At 40.0% G+C, this 22,669-nt stretch overlaps 1 protein-coding gene across 7 annotated transcripts in view; it reads right to left on the bottom strand.

The window, feature by feature from the left end:
- ARHGEF10 (Rho guanine nucleotide exchange factor 10) overlaps positions 1–22,669 on the bottom strand; it is a 120,740-nt gene that overhangs the window by 53,602 nt on the left and 44,469 nt on the right. For 6 of the 7 annotated variants that reach the window (XM_069805928.1, XM_069805933.1, XM_069805930.1 and 3 more), the window contains 8 exons: positions 20,781–20,893; positions 17,089–17,166; positions 16,670–16,849; positions 15,257–15,373; positions 13,132–13,224; positions 11,489–11,659; positions 9,507–9,652; positions 5,768–5,943 (listed from right to left, as the gene is read on the bottom strand). In XM_069805928.1, coding sequence (XP_069662029.1) covers positions 5,768–5,943; positions 9,507–9,652; positions 11,489–11,659; positions 13,132–13,224; positions 15,257–15,373; positions 16,670–16,849; positions 17,089–17,166; positions 20,781–20,893 — 1,074 coding nt within the window. The remainder of the gene's footprint in view (positions 1–5,767; positions 5,944–9,506; positions 9,653–11,488; positions 11,660–13,131; positions 13,225–15,256; positions 15,374–16,669; positions 16,850–17,088; positions 17,167–20,780; positions 20,894–22,669) is intronic. The other variant, XM_069805931.1, reaches the window with a different exon arrangement.

Genomic DNA, 22,669 nt, shown 5'->3' with positions numbered 1-22,669 from the left:
TTTACTGTTATCTCCTACGCTTATCACTGCCTGATGTATAGTACAGATGAGTCTTGCTCATTTTCTCGTTCAGCCTTTAGCCATATGGCTCAAATTAAATGGTTCTTTACTTAAGTAATAGGCTATGTTGTATATGGCTCCTAATCAACATGATCAGCAGAAAACTGTTGACAGGCACTGGTTTCCCACCCAGGAACGGCAGGATGCTTAGCCCTCTCCCTTTGCTTCTACAGAGTCTCTGTAGTCTGGTCTTCTTGAATAAAATTGCTGTGAAAAACTTTTACAGCTCACCCTTTTCATTCTTGGGAACCAGAGAACAGACAACTTGGGGTAGTGGCTGTCACAGCAGCACCAAACACATTTTGTCTTGGCACAGAAACCACACTTCATGACCCATCAACAGTTCGCCTAAAGTGCTGCAAACTTGTAATAACAAGTGTCAGGAGTCTGAGAAACTGAAACTCTGGCCAGTATATTTGACCTTTGCTCCTATATTCCCATTTAAAGAGCAGTGAAATACCTGTATTTTCAGTGATTTTATGTATAGATGGATGACTTGCAAGTGAAGGCTGACTTCTGATTCTTCTAGAGGGGAATCTAAGTACATTTTGGTAAGTCACAGATTTGCCTTTAACTATACTTTTTGTATTTTATATATGACATATTAAAAACCAAGTTGTATTAATTGCTCTTTCACCCATCCTCTTTTTTATCAGAAGAGTACAGGTAGCATTTTAACTTTCTTGGTGTCCTCTTTCCATGAATTCAGTCCAACTTCTTACCCATTTTGACTGAATAATTCACTTGTATATAGCTATGCAGTAAACTTCCTCAAAAGGAAACGAAAAAATAATCTCTAATAGACCAAAAAACAAGGAAATAGCCAGCAGATAAATCCTTTCAACTACTAAAAGATAATTCAGGATAAAGCAGCATATATTAGCTAAAAAGATAACATCAGAACAAATGTGTTAATTATGTTAGATGCTTACAGCATCTAAAATAACAAATAAAGACAGAAAAGTCACTAAAAAAAAAGTTAACAATAATGTAGTACTTGAATAGTCAGTGATTACTCTCTCAATTCCTCTGTGAGATAACATGATTATCAAAGATACCAATTTATCTGTGGGCATGTTTGAAGTGATCTGTGGCCCCCATTAGACCCCTCTGGACACATTAGATGTCTGAGGTCCTCTGAGTGCCTAGGGCTCCTACCCAGACCACAGCATATTTTATAGGTGAGGAAAGTGAGGTACAGAAGTAGCAAGACACCCACAAACTTAAAACCAAGCCCACAACAGAGCAAACACTAAAATTCAGGAGCCCTTAAGCTTGATGTTAATTTCCCTGGGTCCATAACAAACAGGTTACCTATAGGTATCTTGGAAAAAAACAAAAGAGAAAAAGAAAGGAAAACAAAACCAAACCAAACCAATATCCCAGATGTGAACGCTGAATCCATTACTTTCAGTAGTTCACAGACAGACGGAGGAGGTGAAATCAATGCATGTATCAACACAACTGTGTGGAAGAAGAGAATTTACTAAAGACATATAATTAAGGACAGTGTCTCCTTTTGAGCTTTTCTACCATTTATAACCTAGGGTCATTCCCCCATATTACATAATACTTTTGCTAAGTTCTTTTTTGGTCTTGAATCACAGTTCCTGTTTCATAGAATCACAGAGTGGTTTGGGTTGGAAGGGACCTTTAAAGGTCATCTAGTCCAACTCCCCTGCAATAAGCAGGGACATCTTCAACTCGATCAGGTTGCTCAGAGCCCCGTCCAAACTGACCTTGAATGTTTCCAGGGATGGGGCATCTATCACCTCTCTGGGCAACCTGTTCCATGGTTTCACCACCCTCAATGTAAAATATTTCTTCTTTATATCTAGTCTGAATCTACCCTCTTTTAGTTTAAAACCATTATCCCTTGTCCTATCGCTACAGGCCCTCCTAAAGGACTTTCTACTTCTCAACCTCACCTACCATTATAGTAGTTTTTATATCTTACCATAGAATCAAGTCAAATGCTCCCATAACCACCTAAAACATGCTTTAAACAGCTCTTACTGAACTCCATCACACAATTCTTCCAGCACAAGTAAATCAAAACCAAGAATATACAACTTCCTGTTCATGCTGAAAATATTCCTCTTTTCCTATATTAAATTCAACTTTTTAGTATTATGAATGTGTGTGTGCTTCTGCACATGGATCAGTTGGGAAAGAGAGAACAGCAGCAATAGCCTATCAGAAACAATATGTGGATTTACTACAGAAAAACGTTATCTTGCATCTTTCTGCAAATGGTTCTCCAGAAGAAAATGAACACATCAGGCACCTTGGGCACAGAGGGTTAAGATAACTACTTCCACAGGAATCATCCAGTTGGGATGCCAGAGACTCATACTCACAGACCTTGAAGTAAGACTAACTCTAATACATGAAATAGAACTTTACCTGATTTGCTGAGAGAAATGCAATCTGATAAACATGCTATTTTTTCCTGAAGGCTGAGAATGTGAAATATCTGCTTTAAATATCATTACAGGAAGCAAACACAAGTTATAATTGCACTCCACTAGGAAACAGAACCATACAAATAAAGGACTCCACCTTCTCCATATCTGTAACTAAAAACTCATAGTCTACTTTTGGTACTAGGGGAGAACAACAGGAATAAGGCAAAAGCACATCAAGGACAGAAGCAGCATAGCAGAATACACTGTAGGAAAATTTTCCTGCTTTCCCCCCAACACCCTCAGGCAATAAAGTTTCCACTGCCAAAAGCCAAAGGGCTTAAAAAAAAAAAAAAGATATGAACCTAACAACTGCTAAAGATGTTCTCCTCTAGAATTCAGAGACAAAAGACTGGTATGCAAAGCAGAACTGGGTAGAAGACTGCAAACTGATGATTTTGCCAAGTGAAAACCAAGTTCATGCAGCCCTTACTTTCCACCTTAGAACAGTACTAAAGCATACTCTTGATTTATACGAACTCATAAAACCTTTCAACCTTTCAGCAGTTGTATATTACAGCCTGTATGAGAAGAATTCAAAACTCAGCTATTAACTTCTCTGTAGCACCCAAAGTAAAGTTTGCATCTTTAAACTATGCTATCTTTTCTTGCAGCTGAAAGCACCAATTGCATTTAGCCAATAATAAATAGCGAGTTGCCTCCTCATAAAAAGGATTTTGGTAGAGTAAAAAATGCCCTCATAAAAGAAATGTAACTAATAACCAGTAATCCTCACAAGGACACAGCCAGAATCCATCAAGAATCCTTGCTAATCACAGCAGTAATGTGAGAATACCAACCTTACAGAGGTCAAGTACTTTAACCTGGCGTGCTGCAGATACAAACCAACTTTTCTTAGTCCTCCAGAAATGGAAGAGGTGACCCCCCTACTAGTTAATGCTTTTACACAGAATCATCATTATTCTTTCTCTCTCCAGTTCCCACCAACTGGAAATGAGAGCTGCAAATGAGGTCTGAGACATGGTTCTATGTCATGGAAGCAGGACTTTGCCTGCAGCATCCCAAATTGTTCTTGATCATTAGATGTTATTAAAACCACATACTATGAAGGCACTGGGATTTCACCACAGCAGTTCCCTGGTATACTTTGAAAACAGAGGGAAACATAAAGTTATGTTATGATGACTGTGAAGTAATGCAGTTTCAGGCAGAGAATGACAGTATTTTGCTGGTAGTGCTCTGCAATTTGTGGTAAATACCCAACGGTCTCACCAACGATGCGATACTACCATGATAAAGACTGGGTCATCATCAACTATAAAGTGCAGCATCTTGGTGGGTGCAAATAAACAAGCAACAGCGAACCATTACACAAAGCCTTACAAGTCCTTTCCCTCTGCAGGCAGGCCGTACTTTCTAAGCTGCTGTAATCTTTAGCAGCCAAGACAACTGGAACTAAGGGGCAACTCTACGGAATAACTAACACAAGTGTGTATTCAAACTTGTCTATACAGGCCAATATGGACAAGTCTGCATTCAGAGTAACAGCTAGCACAGACATAGCAGTATATGCAAACAGTAAGGCTATGCACTTCCTCTTTCATAATTGGTTATATTCAACTTAGATCATTTGGCAGAAATGTTTGATTAAAGCTGAGGGAAGATTTATTCATTTGTATAGCCAGTATCCTTCATATCCTTTTTAATTCTTATCTTTTGATTCCTTTTATTAGGAGAAGACTGAATTAATACATCGATTAGAGCTTACTAAGAGAACAATTAGTTCAGCTCATCTTTTACCTATTCAGTACCACTTAACCTGAAGGTTGAGACTACAAATGATGTACAAAGTAATTTCATTTTTTTGTGATATTGTCACCAAACATCACAAAGCTGAGAAACCTCAAAGCCAAGAGGTTCAAGTAGGTTCTACAGGACTGTTTGGGTGAGTTTTTCTCTCTACCCTCATGCTCCACTTCCCCATCTGATCTTGCTGACAAGGCTAGGATTTGATCTGATCGGCTGTAAAGCTGCTGCACAAAGTCGCAGTAGGAATATTCAACAAGCTGTTCCTCCCATACTAACCTATGAGAGGGACTCCCAGTTCTAAGTAGTACACTCCCTTATATACACTCCTCTCAGGGTCATGCATACAGCAGCTAGTAAATGATAATATAAGAGCTTTAATCTCATTGTCGAAGTAGCCCATTAATGCTTAAAAGGAGTTTGAAGTCATCCTTGAAATTGAGATGTAAGTACCTATAAAAATTTTCTGTGGCTATGTACAAAGGGAGGAGCAAGAAGACCTGACAATAACCGTGCTGGAGAATATGGGGGGTATTAAATGCTGTAGCTGTACCTCAGACCATTCTGAAGTGTAACATTTATGCCTCCTTACAGCACAACTGTGGGAAAATTCATGAGGCCAAGGGTGCAATATTAAATAAATGTAGCATGAAATAATGCCTAGAGGTAGCACTGAAATTTGTGTAAATTATAGTCCATTAATAGGGATCACAATCTAGACGTATTAAACGCACTTAAAAATACAGTGTTTAGGCAAAATATAGGATATAAAAATAACTCAATGTATATGAAAGGCTTGCTACTGAGTAAACTCTTGAAATTCATACATCTCTTGAGGGTAGTTGGCAGGCTTGCAGGAGGGATTAACAAGCAGAGAAAGAACATGCAAGCTTCAGAGCTTGAGGTCATTTTTGGAGACAGGCTAGGAGGAAATTACCTATTGGCATATTGTTTCAAAAACATTCATTAAAACTAAAATTGAAGTTTGTTTCTGAAGCACTTGTTACTATGTTTGAAGGGTAGGATACTGAGAGAAGTAACCTACCCTGCAGCAACCACTTGTGTCCAGACTCTTACTCCACAGCAACAGGGTGGCTGGTCATTTTTACTGAGAGGAACTTCCTTGCTTTAACTATGGGATAAAGAACATATGCACTAACAGCTACCATGGGACAGATGGCACACCACACCAAAACAACCTTTTTGCGTGCCCACACACATTCATGCTTTAAAACTCTTTATGCGTTCATGCGTAAAACTCTAAATTAGGACAAACAGAAGTAATTCATGTTGCAAGGCAGGAGACTGGCTATCACTTTATGGATTCTCAGTTTCCAAAGAAAGATGTTGTATTACTGTTCATGTTACAGAAGTCTTCATGCACAAAATGCTATCCTTTGCTCTCAGTAGCCCACTGAAATCAAATATGGGTTTTAACAAAAAAGTCTGTAAAGTCAGTAACTCCCATCACTTACTTGGCTTAGAGTTAATGACGACATTTTCAGCAGAGTGCTGGGGTGGAAACCTGCAGTTCTCTCCTTGGCCCTCACTGCTGCCATACTCTATGACTTCCACTTGTCCCAGCGGTACGCTCCACTTCAATAAATACCTCTGGCCAGTTGTCATGGTGCCACTGCTTTCATAGGAAGAGCTGGAAGATGCACAAATTATTGCTGTGACAAGCAACTATGTTTCAAGGCATCCTATTTACTATTTTAGCTTCTAAAATCTGCTGTTTATCAGTCTGAGTACCGTGCACAACTTGAAACAAATACATGCATCAGGCTGACTTTTGTGACTGACCTTTCCCGGAGTGAAAAGAGCAGCTATGCAGGTGCAGATAATCTTGTTTACAAACAGCATAGGACTGCCAACAACAGTCCCTACATTTCTATAACAAAACATAAATGACCATCTTTTAAGATCAATGTGCATTTTGACATCCTAATACACGTGCTTAGGACGATACTTTGGCTCCATATTTTCCTAATTCTTTTGAAACGGTGCTCAAAAGAAGTAACTGCTACGTTTAGGGAAGTATGGATGATGGGACCTTTGAATGACTACCAGCAGCAGGAAGGGCAACGTAACCTCCCAAGGACTGACAAGCTAACGTTTCTGCTGAGCCCCACAGCCCAGGACGTTCTTTACAGCAGACCTTTGCAACTGCTGTGGCTTCTGAGAGCGCTCCCACGAGCTGCTGCTAAAGGAAGTGTATATCACAACAGGCATTTCAGAGGAAAGAGCATGCTGAGGAAGCTCACCTGGAATAGAAATGGCATTAATACTCCTTTTCCTTTGTTTCCTCCATTCCCTTATTCACATTCAAGCATATATAATAAACATTTATTAAAAAGGACAAAAGATATGTTAAAGTGAACAAAAAAGGTTTATTTCACAGAAAGCATGACTGAAATACAGGAGTTAAATGCTTGGGAGAAAACAGCAAAATGCATTTACTGGGAACAGTACCTGAAGGCTGATGTTAGCTAGTCAGCTACCTATTCGCAACACAGTCATATTTTTGTTTCAATGAAGAGGCAAGTATGAACAAAAACCACAAGTGCCACAGCTTAAGTAAATATTTATCAACTCTTGATCTAGTTCAGAAGAAAGAAAACAAGACTAGGCAGGACACAGCTGTTCAGTCGCTAGGGATAGTATTCATCCTGTCCACCTGCTGCTTAAAAGTTAGGTCTCTGGTTCGAGCCGGTCATCTAGACGACATGTGAAAAAAAGACCTTCTGAGGGTCATGTACTCTGTACAAATACGTGCCTTTTGCCAGTTATAGAAAATTGATCTGGAACCAATGGTCCCCAGGCTCCTGGGACATCTGTTTCTGTAAAGGTTGGACAAAAGGTGGTTAAGAAACCATACTGCGCAGCTACGTGTACTTGTAAAGCTCCTGAAGAAGTCTACAGCTCCAGGGTAAATCTGCAGGTGTGCATCTTGAAAACCACTGCTATAACATAAGTCTAGCTTAGGTAAAATGCCTCACTTCTATACAGCTAAAATGAAGAGAAATAAAGCTTATCCTGTGTGAGCCAAACAAGCAAGTGGTACTTTCTATAGCATACACTTATTGTCGTGGTTTAACCCCAGCCGGGCACTAAGCACCATGCAGCCACTCACTCACTGCCCCCCACACCCCACGGGGATGGGGCAGAGAATAAAAAAATATAAAACAAAACAAAACAAAACAAACCCCCAAAAAACTAAAATGGAAAACTTGTGTTTTGAGATAAAGACAGTTTAATAGGACAGAAAAGGGAAGGAAAATAATAATAATAGTAGTAACAATAATAATAATAGAATATACAAAACAAGCAATGCACAATACAATTGCTCACCACCTGCTGACTAATGCCCAGCCAGTCCCCAAGCCATGGTGTCGCCCTGCCAACTATCCCTGTTTATATACTGGGCATGATGTCAGATGGTATGGAATATCCCTTTGGCTCATTTGGGTCAGCTTTCCTGGCTGTGTCCCCTCCCAGATTTTTGTGCCCCTCCAGCCTCCACTGGCAGGGCAGTATGAGAAGCTGAAAAGTCCTTGACTTAGTATAAACACTGCTTAGCAGCAACTAAAACATCAGTGTGTTATCAACGTTATTCTCATCCTAAATCCAAAACACAGCACTATACCAGCGACTAGGAAGAAAATTAACTTTATTCCAGCTGAAACCGGGACACTTATTTTGAACAAAAACTTCTGGACTGGATACAGGTGTCATGTAAAATCTGGCAGATGATTTCCTTTAGTCCCTAACTATATTTTTCATGACAAAGGTAGTTCCTTCTGCAGTAAAAATCTAAGAGAGGTCCATGAAATCATGGAGGAATCCCAAATACACACACACAGCTTGCAGGTGGACGCACCCACCACTGAACACACCCCAAAAAGTCACAAACCTTTTTTTTTGCTAGTGAATAAAGCTAAAAGTGCAGTCAACTATTCTAAAAAACCCACTGTTATACAAATAAGTGGGTTGGAAAGTAAACCTTAACTGCTAGAGAAAACCACAATTAAACTTTTTCAGAGTTAGCAAACCCCCATGACACATGTATGCCCAACTACCATCTCAAAGAAGGTTGCTCAGAACCAGTTAATGCCCACGGGAACAACAGTGCTGTGATAACCAGAACTGTTGACAAAATAATGAACCCAGAGACTTGGCATAATCATGAACTTTTCACATGGAAGATGAAAACAGACCGCACATTGCCATTTCAGGGGACAAATACAGAAAATCCAAGACAATGATGGTATAGAAGAAGATAAAGTATGAATGGTTAAAAGCAATTTTCTTGCAAACAACCATGAGAAAATATCCAAGTGTTAATAAGAACCGAAGAATTTGAAAAGGAAAAGAATCGCAGGATAATTGACATCAGCTTATTAATTTTCTGAAGTGCAGTTATTACATGGCACTTCTCACTCACTAACATGAGAGCAAGCATTCACACAATTACAAAAATATGTACTGTATTCACACTTTAGTAATAAACTAAGATATCAACTCATATTATGCTTAAGAAAAGCTGTTCTTGGAAGATTTTAATGGTCCACATTTTCTCTGTCAGAATGTACCATCGCATAAAGCAATTTATGATACAAGCAACATTTGAATGTGAGTGTGACCTTGGCATATACAGAGGTATAGTAACAGTAATAATTACAGCCAAATAAAACATAGAAGGCTCTATGAAAAAATGCTTTCTTCAAAGCATCTCAGCGTTAATACTTCATTGTTTGGTCTCAGAGATAAAAACCCTTCCCCAACTGGAACTTTGTTAGTGAGTTCCAGGTTTGTTGTGGCTACATGAATTAGCTTTGTGTTTTGTGTTTTTTTACAATTTGCAAATCGTGTCAAGTTACAGATTTTTGTGTGTGTGACAGTATGAATTTAAGGGAGAGAAAAAAATCCTACCTTGGCATGCCTGTGCTCCGCTAAACACTAATACACAGCAATAACTAGACACCACAGAGCATTTCTATCTGTAATCTCCAGCTGATAGAATTTTCTTACAGATTTACTCTAGACCTTCCAAACATCAGCAGGCAATTTAGAGGACTGTAACAAAGGTAGTTATCCATTTATTACGACTACTAGAAATTGTAAGCCATAGTAAAAACAATAAAAAAAGTTTCAGTGTAATTTTTTCCAGCTGGAGCTTGAATGATCATTTAAAAAATATGAAGCAAGTCTTACCGAATATTTACTGTTGCACACATCAGCACATCATTTAACATGAAAAGTCGTCGTTCTTTGGTTTTGATAATTTCTCCTTTGTCATTGTAAACCGTCTCAACCATATCATCAGTCCGTATGAGGTATCTGTTTCCATTGCTGAGTAGCTAGATTTTAAAAACAATCAACATTGTATATTATACATGGTACATCTAACATCTGGTGCAAAAAATGAAAGAAAATACAACAGGTTATCACTTGCCATCCTAGTACAAGTGTTTGCAGCTGGATTTGCCAAGTGAATGAAGCCTCTTTACTAATCTGCTTTTCATTTAGAGAAACAGTAACTTCTGCTACCATTATGGCCTGCAGGGGTTTTTGGTCTTAAATATGGAATGTAATTGCTCGGAAAGTCTTCCACACTGATAAAGGTCCCCTAGCAAAAAAACCTGATAGCTTCCGCAATTTCTGAGGTTTCCTTCCCTCATCCCTTCTTTCGCAGCCCATTTAAGCGCCACGCATGGTTCCAGCACGGGGAGGTCGGGGCGGGAGGAGGAGGAGTGCTCCCGCCTGCTCTGTCCACCTGGGCTCACACAGCTAGCTGAGGAGTGTGCCCAGTAGGTTGCCGCAGATGGCGGAGAAGATGGTAATACGTGCAAGAGATTCATGGCGTGTAAGTTGCTCCTGCCGTTTGCCTTCAAGGGCTGAGGATCAGCACTGTTGTGCAAGCAGGCATCAACCCCTCACAGGTCAAACGCACCTCCGCCGTGGCCAAGAGAACAAAATGGTCCGTAACGCGCTCCTTTCCTATCCACCCACCTCCGCCGCCTGTTTCACCCTGCCTGGCATTGCTCCAAAACTGTATGTGCAAATATTAACGCACAAGGCACGCAGTGCCCTATGTGATTTGGAGTGACTATCCACATATATATCGATTCATCCTGCCGGTGCATAACATACAAGATTTTACAGTTGATGTCAACTGACAAAAGGAAACCTGGACCAGCTCTTAAAAAGCATGTTCTGTGTCTGGAACTCCTTCAGCTATTTGTAGATGATTGGTAGCTGCTTCAATAGCAGGAGTATGAGAACTAGAAAAGAAAGTTAAATGCCTGAATCCATCTTCTAATGCACTTAGAATGGAAATATTGTTCCAGTATGACAATAAATTCAGTAACCCATTTCTGATAAATAGTTTAAAACAAGTATGTTGTGGTTGACTACTATTTCCCTAAAAACTATGCTTTTATGCATCACAAAAAAACCCCACTCCTTGCACTCCTTCAGCATGTCCCCATCACTCCATCCCAGAATGAGTCCAAAGTATAATCATCTGTAACTTCACAAAAGCAATAACTGAAGTATTTATGCCCCATCTCATGGGAAAGGAGGAACCACTTACGATGCAAATAAGACAAGCATACATATATCCACAGTATATACAGCTACTAACAAACTCAAATTAAGAAGAGTATTCCTTCCTTCCTACTGAATGTATTCTACAGTTCTTTAAAGACATTTCTACTGTATGATCCAAACGCATTAATGAAATAGACTGGGATGTTCCTTAAAACAAGGAAGATGTTGGACACATTGAATAGCACATCTTGAACTGCTCCACAGTTGGAAGCACTGCAACATGAGGAACTAGTTCCTTCCTTTATACAGGAGTAATTCCTCGTTTCTAGGATAAATTAAAAGTTGAATTTTCCCATGCAGAAGATGTGCATGAGACTTTACTATACAGCATTATTTCCTACACTGCCACAGAACACGAATGCTGCTGCTGCTATTTAAGCATGTTGCCCGCTCCAGCACACAGTGCTTTAACCAGTGAGCCTGTTCTTTAAGGGAGGTAGGTCACATCTCACACCTACCACTAGAATGACCCCATGTTGTTGAGCTCTACAGATAAAAACATCGGTGACTCTTTGGTGTCTGTTTTAGAGACTGCTCAAGGCCCAGAAACTAACTCTTCCATCATACATTCCTACTTTCCTAACCTTGTTCAGATAACGTTCATTCATTGCTTTTGCTATTTGTTTTATTTCACAGCGCTGATCTGCATCCCTTTTCCTCTCGTTTAACTTCTCCGCCAGCGTTTCAAGCTCTGTAAGAGCCATCTGTAGAGGTAATCTGTCAGGATGTCCTTTATTAGTGTTCTTCAACATATCCTGAGGAGAAGTGATAAAACAAAACAAAAATCAGATTTAATTTCAAAATCAAGTTCAAAAAGATTACAGGATGTAAATTTACGACTACATACTTTACCTGAGTACTACTAAAGAATAAGACCAATGAACACCTAATGAATATTCAGACAGCACATTGCTTACTTTCCTGAATATCTTAATGGTTCTTAAAAAAGATACTGAATGGGGTCACAACAGCTTATTTACAGGATGAAAGTACAGAGAAGGAACTTGAAAAAAAAACTCTAAAAACTGCAAATGTAAATATAAATTTAAAAGGTGCACATAATATTAAATGCAATTTGAAAATCAATATTACAGCATAATATGTAGGTGTCCATAAACAATGATTTAAAATTAAAATTTTCTGATATTTACTGTCATAATTCTGTATTATCTTTATTACTATTATTATTCCTCACTAAAATACTGACAGCATGCTCATCCCAAAGTAGGAGACATTACTTACTTAATGGAGGTCATGACAGCTTCTCAAAGGCTTTCCCTTTTGTAGGCATATAGTAGGAACAATTTGAATTTTTTCTCCTTTCCCACAGTACTTAAAAATCCCTACATATTCACTATGGCTTCCTGCCACAATAAACTCCATCTCTTCTGCTACCTCAAAAACTCTCGCCATGGCTTCCTACCCCCACGCTCCCACCACAACTACCTCTGCTCCTTCTCCCACAGCAATTCCTGGACCTGTATCCTACAGCCTGTCCTCCTCGGTGGCACCTGCAAAACACTAACTCATAGCACTCACTGGGACAGACCTGCCACGGTCTGGAAGGAGTTACAAACAGCACAAAAGTTGGTCTGGAGCAGGTCTACACTGTGGAACTGTGCTCTTCCTGCAGCTCCACTGCCTGTTCAGATGAGACCCGAGGACTCCATAACAAATCCCCAGTTTCCATGGGAAGGAAAACAAGGTGCTGCAGGTCTGAAGGAAGCTGCAACACACTCCAGCAGGTCCGTGAGCCATGTAGTCAGGGAGAGAGTGTGCTTGTGTTTTACATCCCACATATATTCTGAACTATCCAAGGCATAAATTATATCCTCTTGTATTTTTCTTAAACGGAAAGCAATGCCACAAAGTTCCTAGTGGTGTTTTGAAGTGTTATTAGCTAACAAACTGATATGGACAAGCAGCACATTTGAACTACAGCTTTACTGCAAAGTGAGTTACAAGCTAAATCTAACCTAGCAAGTAATCTAGAGTAAATCTAGTTTACTAAGATTTTCCTGCAGTGTATTTACTGCCTGTCCCTGCGATCAGACTATGAGATCAACACCTTCTGATGCACTGGAGTTCATTCTTTGTTATTTCCCCATGATGCAGCGGTCACTTCCACTGCAGCGAGCTCCTCCAGCAGAAGACAGCTACCACACAATCCCACAAGCAAACCACATAAGAATGCAACGAGAGCTTCCCTTTGGTAAACACTATTTACCTGCAACAGTAGAATGAACTGTGGAAAGCGCTGGATAGGTTTCATCATTAAACCATACAGTGTAATTCGATCAGGGCTTGACTCCTGGCACTGCTGCAATGCAAGAAAGCCACAGTTTACTACTGTGAGCATATTTCCATCAGTAACAGAATGAAAGTTACAGAAGAAAATTCTTCTACACCATTTACATTAATTATAACAGTGGTACTGTAAAGATTCCATTTACTATAAAGATTTCATTTTAAAATATTAAATCTTTATTAAAAAAATCACTGGCATGTCACTGAACTGAAATCTCCTCAAATACATACAGCTGGGATAAAGCTGCACCAGCTATGCAGCACTGATGTATATATTGATAGAACACATTCATGCTTTTTACATAAGTAGTGCACTGAAACGTCTGCTCAACTTCAAGCACAACAAAGGGAATGTACTTGTTCAAGGTCTTAAATTTGAAAAATGTAAGTGATCTCTTGATTTATAGTCTGTAATTTACTATTGCTGCTCTGTTTCTTGGGGCTAAGAGACTATAAATCTCTACCTACATGTTTTTAAGAGGAAATCTAAGGAAAACATCATAATCTCAGTGCTATGCAAATAAAAAGACATTTTCATTTTCTTTTTTAAAAGAAACTGAGGAAAAGAATATTGATTTATGTTTGGGAAAAAAAACCCACATAAGAAGCCATCATTTTGGTTATCAGGATTGGCAGATAAAACCAGACAAATTTCATTTGCATGTGCAGAAAAGCCCTGTTTGTATAAGACATTTCAACATTTGGAAATATTTTGGCCAGAATCACAGCTGACCCAAAATAAGGAGAGTAGAGGAAATACTCCATATTAAAAACAAGGCAAACCCAAACAACATTAAATTGGTGTTGCGTTTAAATTGCTATTTATTGCTACAATTATCAGCTTCACAATAATTTGTTTCATACTTATCTCCACAAACACTTTTTTTTTTTGCCCAAATAGCAGTAGTGAAGATTCTGGTCTTCATTGCTGGTGGGCAAACAAAAAAAGGAAGGTACATCAATGTCTTCTGTCCTCAGAGCTCGGCTGTGAGTCCCCAGCTCTGAGCAGCACCCGTGCCGGCACTGACAAGCAGTGATGAGAGGTGTAAGTTATACCTCTATTGGAACAACAGGCTTTTAACAGTGTGAAAGGTATGAAGTGACTATATGCTCACTAAAGAGTCTGATCTTCATGGTGCCGAAGGCTTCCACAGTATAATCCTGTGTAGTGCTGGCCAATCTCCAAACAGTTGTTAGTTAATTTTAAGATCTGAAGACAAATTAGGAATCAGCCCCCCTGCCACCCCCCTCTAGGCAAGCTAAGAGCTTCACTAGTTTGCCAAGGGCACCCAATTTCAGTGTTCGGTGGACCACTGCAACAGATCTGACAGGGTGACAGCTCAGAGGCACAACTCAATCCAGGACTCTCAGGGAACGGGACACACAGAGCTTCCAGGCTCTCAGCAGTGTCACAGACAGCCTAAAAGCCTTGCAACAGATTTTGTGTACCCTCTGTAAGGTATCATCCCTAAGGATTCACAGCACTTCTACTGCATGTACCAGGCTCTCCACACACATCATCAGAAGCATGATATTCATCAGGGTAGCATGCATTCTGCACAAAAACTTTCAATTTCAACCCCAAACTGGAAACATGATTTTCAAAATACTAGCAAACTCTTGTGGAATAGAAACCTAGTTACACTACTCTGCACGATACAATAAAGAAGTTAGAAGTAAAATAAATTCCAAATAAGAAGAGGGCTCAGATGGTGAACTATTACTTGAAGCTCACCTGATACGAAAGAATCCCAATGTTTTGCCAAGTACAGTCATGCAAACACCAATAAACTGATCTGAACAACAACAAAACTACTCTGCAGTTCAAAATACATCCTAGATCTAACATCATGTTAATCCGAAATCCAAAAATACAGCAGTGGAAGTGAATTCTCTGGGGATTTTTTGTGCCAAACCCATAAAACCGAAGTCCATAAAAAGGCACACAATATACAGTATCAACAGTCAAATTTCCTCTTAACTTATAGTTTATACTGTCTTATTTATATCATATGCCCAGCTGTTTTAAGATTGAACAAACTCACCTTTAAGAAGTCTAAAAAGGCAGGTTTTGTGGCACATGTTTTCTTGAGAATCCCTACTGCTGTACTGAAGTTGTTTACATATTCGCTGTATGCATCCAATACCATAGATTTAGAAAACTGAAAAGATAAAAGGGGAAACCTGAACTATAAATACAAAAGATCCCTGAAAGCATAACTATCTAGACCTCTGACCGTTAAGGACTCGCCTTGCTCAGAGCAAAGGGCTTTGCCTGGCCTAGTGCTGGATCTACAGAAATACTGGTGATGCCCAAAATAATTTTCCTGTAAGAGACAGGTTGGAAACCTACAGATGTAACAGCTGTGAATTACAAAGTGTAAATTTACAGAAATAGCTTCACCTTGGCTATGACACTAGGGCAGAGTCTGAGGACTATGGGCAATCAAAGGGCATCCACTGAGATTCAAAGCGGCTGCTGGAATCCCCTGATCATCTCACTGCTGCCTATCTTCCAGATCTGGTGAACCAGTGAAGTGCCAAGGCCTTCATGCCCCACCTTCAGCTGGTAAGTGTTTACCAAGAAAGCAGACAGATTGTGTGGTCTGCAAACAGCCATGTTAAAGGTAAGATTCCTGCCCATTTCCTTCTTAGTAACTTTATTCCTCTCTTCTGCAGAGCTGGTCTCATTAACACCACCTAACTTGCTTCAGTCAAAACAAGACAGGTTTGTTTTAAACAGCAAATCTTTAGTAACCATTTCATTTTGACTGAAATGGGGTCAAAACACTCAGAGACACAGATCCCAGATCTCATACAGCAGGCAGGAAAAGGTGGTAATTTCCAGCAGCTGGGTGCCAACAAAACAGAGCCCTCAAACCAGCAGGTAGGCACTCTTTTCTGTCCACACACTCACAGTGGTAGCAATGTCTTTCTATCAACCAAGGCCACTTATTTTCTCTAATTTAACAGTCCTTTACTGGATAGACTTCTATTAAGGGTGGGATAGCGTTTTACAAAGAATCGTTTACCTGTACCCCAGGCTCAGTTAAAACCCAGGAATTCAGGCCAACACCTACTGTGTTTTTTTCTACCCCCAACAAACATACTATGCATGACTACCTACTTTTTAAGAGATGCTGAGCCTCAATCTCACCTTAATCTAGGTGGGTTTGTGAATCTCTATATTCTCAGAAAAAGAAACTGTTTATTTAAATGTCTGAAAGCTTGATCAAAGCCTGAAAATTTTGCCCACAATCTTTTCACATTTGCCAACCAAGCCGAAGACATGTGTTGGTGTCAAGTTTTCTTACCAGGACGGTACATACATACTCTGACAGTTGCCACAGGCATTGGAGAATATGGGAATAAAGTGGCCAAGTTAGACAGAAAGATACGGAGATGAAATAACAAGGCTAAAATAAAAACAGATTATCTGTTCAGATGCATTTGCTTACTGAAGCAACAAAGACATCACCAATCATTTCAACAGAGTCCCACTCAGATACACGACTCGCCAGCGCAATCTGAAACATTGAATGGCACTGAAGAATTTCCTTAATTCGATAAAAGACCATTTTGAGTTTTCTTTCACTCAACAATTTTGGTTCCATATCTGAAAGGGGCTTCTCATATTGCTGTGGAGGAAAAAAAAATACATAAATAGATTTAAACAAGCAAACCAAAAAAAGAGTCTTCTACAAGCAGAAAAAAACAACTTATGTAACAGTATACACACACTAACTCTCTAAACATTTGGCATGAAGCATCTGTAGCAAAATCTATGTGAGCCATACTACAGATTGTTTAAGGATTCGATTATTTTTCAAATTTACAAATTATAAAATGCAAAAGATATTAGGTTAGATTAAGGTACCTCCAGGATTCTTTTGAGAGCATCCACGTAATTCTTCTCACTGTCAACTACAGAGCCCAAAATATACCTTCTCACAACCTGTTGAAGAAACAAAGTTTTGTCTGAAGCTCTAATCAGGTAACGTTCATCATAGTTGGGAAGGCTGATAGAATTCTCACATTAAACAAAACACAAGAAACACAAAGAAATTCAATATTGGAACTGCAATAAAATAATACTGTACCTTTTCAAAAGTAATTAAACTTACTATTACTCTGGAATTATTTATTTATTTTAAAGAACACAACAGTTACTGTATCTATACCTGTAATCTTTGCTGACTGTTGCAATTCCAAGCGTTACTTTTGAAACTTGTCTTTTAATTTTAGATGTATAAATTTAGGCATTAATATAAATAATAACAAGTATAAGATGATGTTGGCTACGTTGGTGAATTGCTGCAACAAAATAGGTAACCAGTTTTCAAAATCAGTCTTCAAGACTAATTTTCTTTTCTTAATATGTTTTATAAATTTATTAGGAGTAGCCTGAAGAACAAACAAGCAAACATTAATTGCCTTTTTAAGGTAAGGCCATATAAACTGTACTACTGAGAAAGTATCTAAGTAAGTCAGCATTCTTTTTTGGGCATTACCATGCGTAAGTGAAAACCCATCTGATCTATATTCATACACACTGACAGAGTTGTAAGAGCTTCAGGAAATGCTACCATATTTCATGTTTACAAACTACAGGCTATGTATCACACCTCCTTCTCCACCTCCTGCTTCTGTAATTCAGCCAAAACGCACTTTGTATGCATGTGCAGGTGACATGACAGGAAGGACTGGGGAACCGACCTGGCTTAAAGTTAAAACTTCTTACTGTTATGGATTAGATTTCTTGCGGGTTTTAAGCACTTGTTTTCACCCAAATCCACTTCCTAATCCAGCTCATTGCAGGGCTTTCAAAAGTGGGACTCTCAGGGAGAAGACAGCACAAGGGCAGGATCAAACTACTTCCCACAACTACGGGGAAGGCAAAACTGCTTCTTTTGCTATTTTAAGCTAGCCTAAATGACAACGAGCCTCACATCTCAGAGTTGCTTCTCTCTGCTCCTGATCCCCACAGCCTCCTGCCTCCTCTGCCATGGCTGCCTTTAATTCTCCACACTTGTATTTTGCATTATTAAGTTAAATGCAGGTTATGCGAGGATTTTCTTTCATGGACTGGCTTTTCAAAGGAAGACTTCAAAATTATTTGAGGCCTTGCCTAAAGATACATGCGGTAAAATTAGTTGTGTCTAATTTTTGTTTAGAATGGATTTAGCAGTGTCTTATTTGGTATGCATCAGCTGCTCTGGTAAAGGATACTAACTCTACCTTTAGTCACAGTTCATTCTTCTGAAAAGAATAAACATCTGTAGAAAATGTTATTTTCAGGCTCTATTATACACAAAATAGATACTTAGTAGTGCCTACAGGTTACTGCAATAGATACACACAACTTACAAGAAGCCTGCATGCAAGTTAAATTCAATTAAATTCACATCTTTGCTCGTAACAGTTGCACGCAAACAACTTCTCGTAAGAATTCAGGCGCCAGTATCAAAACGAAGCAAAAGCTGTCAGGACTGAGACCCAGCCCAGGACATCGGACTTAAACAGGCACCAGGTTTCAAACAAAAGCTATCGTGCCACCTGCTGTTTAAATCAAGCACATCCACAAAGTCGGCTCCTTCGTGGCACGGCCTGCTGCACCCTCCCCATTTTGGCATCGCCTCCGACCGTGGGCTGCAGCCGGTGTCCGGGCCGTAAATAAAGACCTTACACACCGCGGGCCGCATCGCTCCCGGGGGACACCGCTAACGCTGGCCACCCGCCCGACGCCGCGCCACGCGCTACAACCTTCTTCTGAGCACCGTGTCCTCCTCGCCCGTTCTCCACCCACCTTCTAGCCCACCCACACAAACTATATCTCACCTATAGGGCTACACGGGTCCTTCGGCAGGCTGCCGAAAGCCTCGCTAAAGCAGAGGTAGATGACAGCCTCTGCTCTCCTCTGTCCGCAAGCCCGACATCTCAAAGGGACTTAAGCTGGTCAGGCACAAATGGATGCTGGTCCATCTATGCCGACTGTTCCCCATCACCCTCCTGTCCTTCCGAACCCAGAAGCAGCTCCCAGGAGCATTTGCTCCATCACCTTCGCAGGGACTGAGGTGAGGCCAGCCTGGATCCTCCTTCTTGCTCTTCTTGGGGATGAGAGTGTGACATTTACTTTCTTCCACTCTTCTGATCACTGTGATCTTAGACGACAGAGAAAGGCCTTGCCCTCAGCACCCTCAAATCCATCCCACCTGGTCCCACGGACACCCATGTGTCCAGCCGGCCTCGGTACCCCAAACTGCAGGTAATGCTTCACCCCAGCAGCACCTGCCGCTGGGCTCAGGGGCTTCGGAGGCCTGAGGACAAACCTCACCAGTAGAAGCTGAGGGAAAGGTGGCACTGCGTACCTCCATCTTTTCAGGGCCCTTTGTCACTGGGTCCCTGCCTTATCAAGCAGCAGACCCTTATTTTTCTTAGCCTTCCTTTTGCTGCCGATGTACATACAAGAAACCTTCCATTGTTGCCCTTCACGCCTCACTAGCTCCAGCTGAGCTTTGGCTTTCCTGACTCCGCTCCTGCCCACTTGGGCAGTTCCTCCTGGGTGGATAAGCAACACACATCATGACCTACACAACAATTTCTAGTTAGCTCCAAACTAAGAGCACTCTGTTTTTCCAAAAAAGGGTACATTTATTTTTAATTACCTACAATAAAACCCAGTGAAACTCTCAAACCCCTATTTGGAAAGAAGGAAAAGACAGCATTCAGACTGATGCTGAGATCTTACATTATAATGAAACCTTACAGTAACGTACCACAGTTCGGTAGTTGCACTGTTACAAGATTAGTGCTTCACTGTGCTAAATGCTTTAGAAAAATAAACCTCACCGAGCAAACAAAAAAACCAACTTATACCACTCTCCTCAACTGCCCCTTAATTTGGTTTTTTCCTCATTTTCTGAAGGTACTGACCAACTCCTGACTTGACACCACAAGAAGCTAAAAACTCTCATATAGTGATTACTCGTCATAACAATACAGCAACATCAACCCACAGGATTTATTTTCAGCCAAAATGTCTAACTGATGCCGAATTCAGTGTTTTTTGAAGTGGTTTCCACAGTGACTATAGAGTTTGAGGTGGAGAACAGCAAAATATACTCTTCTGTAGACTTGACTTTACTGGGAACAAGGTTTTTTTAATCAGGAGGAACCTTAAGATTCAGATAGCATACAGGATATTCCCTACATTTAAAATAGAAATCCTGGAGCAATGTCTTCTGACTCAGTAAAAATGTTTAAACTCTTTTCTGTTCCACTCAAAACCACCACATTTAGTTTAAGTGTTCAGGTAGTGAAACCATATAATTATTATAGATAATTTTACAATGCAAAAAAGCATTTTGTATCTCTGGCTGAATTCAGGACTGATGCAACTATATGCACATATACCAATTTTCAGAAAACTATTTAATAAGTTCTCAATTTGATGTCCATTTAATTTATATTAAACACTGATATATTTGAAGAGCAAGGCACCTGGGAGGCATTGATGTACAGCAAAAGGGGAGGAAAAAGAGGCAGATCTTATTTCCAAAAGCCTACTACCTGCTGCTGTGATAATCCTTCAGGCATGGGAGTCATAATTGCTTCTGTATGCATACAGTCCACATCAATAAATAAATTTAGCTCTTCTTCTTCCAGACATGATGATCTATGATCTACAGATAATTGAATAACCAAAATGTCAACTTTTACAACATGTAGATTGAAAGAAAAAAAAAAAGCAAAAGATACTATCATCCAAGCACAGTAATTACACAGCAGTCTTATTTTCACTTACCAAACAAAAGAAATTTCCCAGCACTTCTGTACACCTGTGAAATCACATAAATACCACCACCAATAGGCACTCTATTACAGAACAGCTTTCAAAGGTACCTCAAAATCCTAAAATCCACACAGCGGGAGACAGCCTATGCATTTTTTGCTTGACCTCTACTCCCTCTTCGCAGCCAGAAGAACAGGGCTGTCCAGAGTGCAGGACATGACAACTAGGGTTAAAACACTGCAGCTTCAGGGCCAGCAGTTTGAAATAAATGACCTCTGGGAAGAAATTAAACACACCCGTAATATGATTCAGCTTAAAAAAATTCCATACACCCTTCCATAACTGAACTAAAATAAGTAGCCAAATGTACCAAGATGTTGGCTTTCATCAGAAATGAGAGTGAGGGATTCTGCATTGCTCCCTACATACCAATTTTATGCAAGAAGCACCACCAAAGTGCAGTGATAGGTGGCAGTACGAAGCCAGCCAAACAAGCAGACACGAGCAAAGGAGAGAAAGAACGAACATTACGAGAAACTGTGTCTTAGAATAAAAAGGGAAGGGAAGCAGATCTGCGGGCTGGGAGGAATTCATGAGTTTATCTGACAAATTTGTCACTATCTCCCTGATTTGGTAAGTGGCTAAGGGATTAAACTGTCCACAGATATCCTGTGTCTGCTACCTAACCTCTAGAAACGCAAGGATGAATGCCAGGTCCACTATAACACTGCCCTGCTGAAGCAGATCACCTTTCTCCTGTGAAACAGCAGGAAGTTGAGGATACATTTTTGATCACTAAAGTGTGTGCAAATAACTGTCTATTTTCTCTCTGTGAATTAGGTAAGCTCAGAAGCAGTTAAGAGGCTGTGACAGGGATATAAGATGTGTCCTGGTCCTTACAGATAAGGATGCAGCTTTATGTTAGCTTGCTCACTAAAAATGTCTTGTTCAGTCTTGTGGTTTTAGCTTCCTAAAACTGTAGTTTTATAAGCTCTGAAGTAATAACCATTCAATTAGTTGGGCAGAAACTTGAACAGAAAGACATACTACCTCTCAGACTTATCCTGAAGAAGAAATGAGTTTGTATTCGGTTACACCCCCTGCCTCTCGCAAAAATTAACTGTGGATTGCTGCTGCTGAGGCTCATGACAGAGGGCTGACATTTGCTCTTAACTAGAGAAAGAACACAAATACTTATAGCTCTTTGATTTTAGACCACTTTCTGTTTTCCCAATCCAAACTCAGCTTTCATCAAAAATCACCGAACTGTGATAAAGCAGAACAATCTCTTCCCTTGCTTCTACTCTTAAGCATGGAAAGCGTTTGTTATCCCTTGGCCATGACAAATGTTTTAAACAGTCAACTATCACTCTACTGAAAACCATGTCCTAACAGCAGACTTTCCTGACATGCAGGAATTACTCGATGGAGGGAACTGGACAAACTTAGTACCTCAACGTAATTTCCATACTCCCACATACCAGCACCTGGATAGCATCTATGACACTGTTTGGTGGGATTTTTTGTTGTTGTTGCTTTTAAGTGGACCCTTCTCTGTGGTCCTCAGGTCACTCAGGTTCTTGGCCCAACCCTAAAACTACCCAAGATGCATTGACCATACTGTCATCTGAACTGAATATTATACCATAATTTATTGATAAAGCTG

The sequence above is a fragment of the Haliaeetus albicilla genome, chromosome 18 (genome assembly GCF_947461875.1).
Source record: "Haliaeetus albicilla chromosome 18, bHalAlb1.1, whole genome shotgun sequence".
Taxonomy (NCBI): Eukaryota; Metazoa; Chordata; class Aves; order Accipitriformes; family Accipitridae; genus Haliaeetus; species Haliaeetus albicilla.
This window is presented reverse-complemented; position numbering and strand designations above follow the sequence as displayed.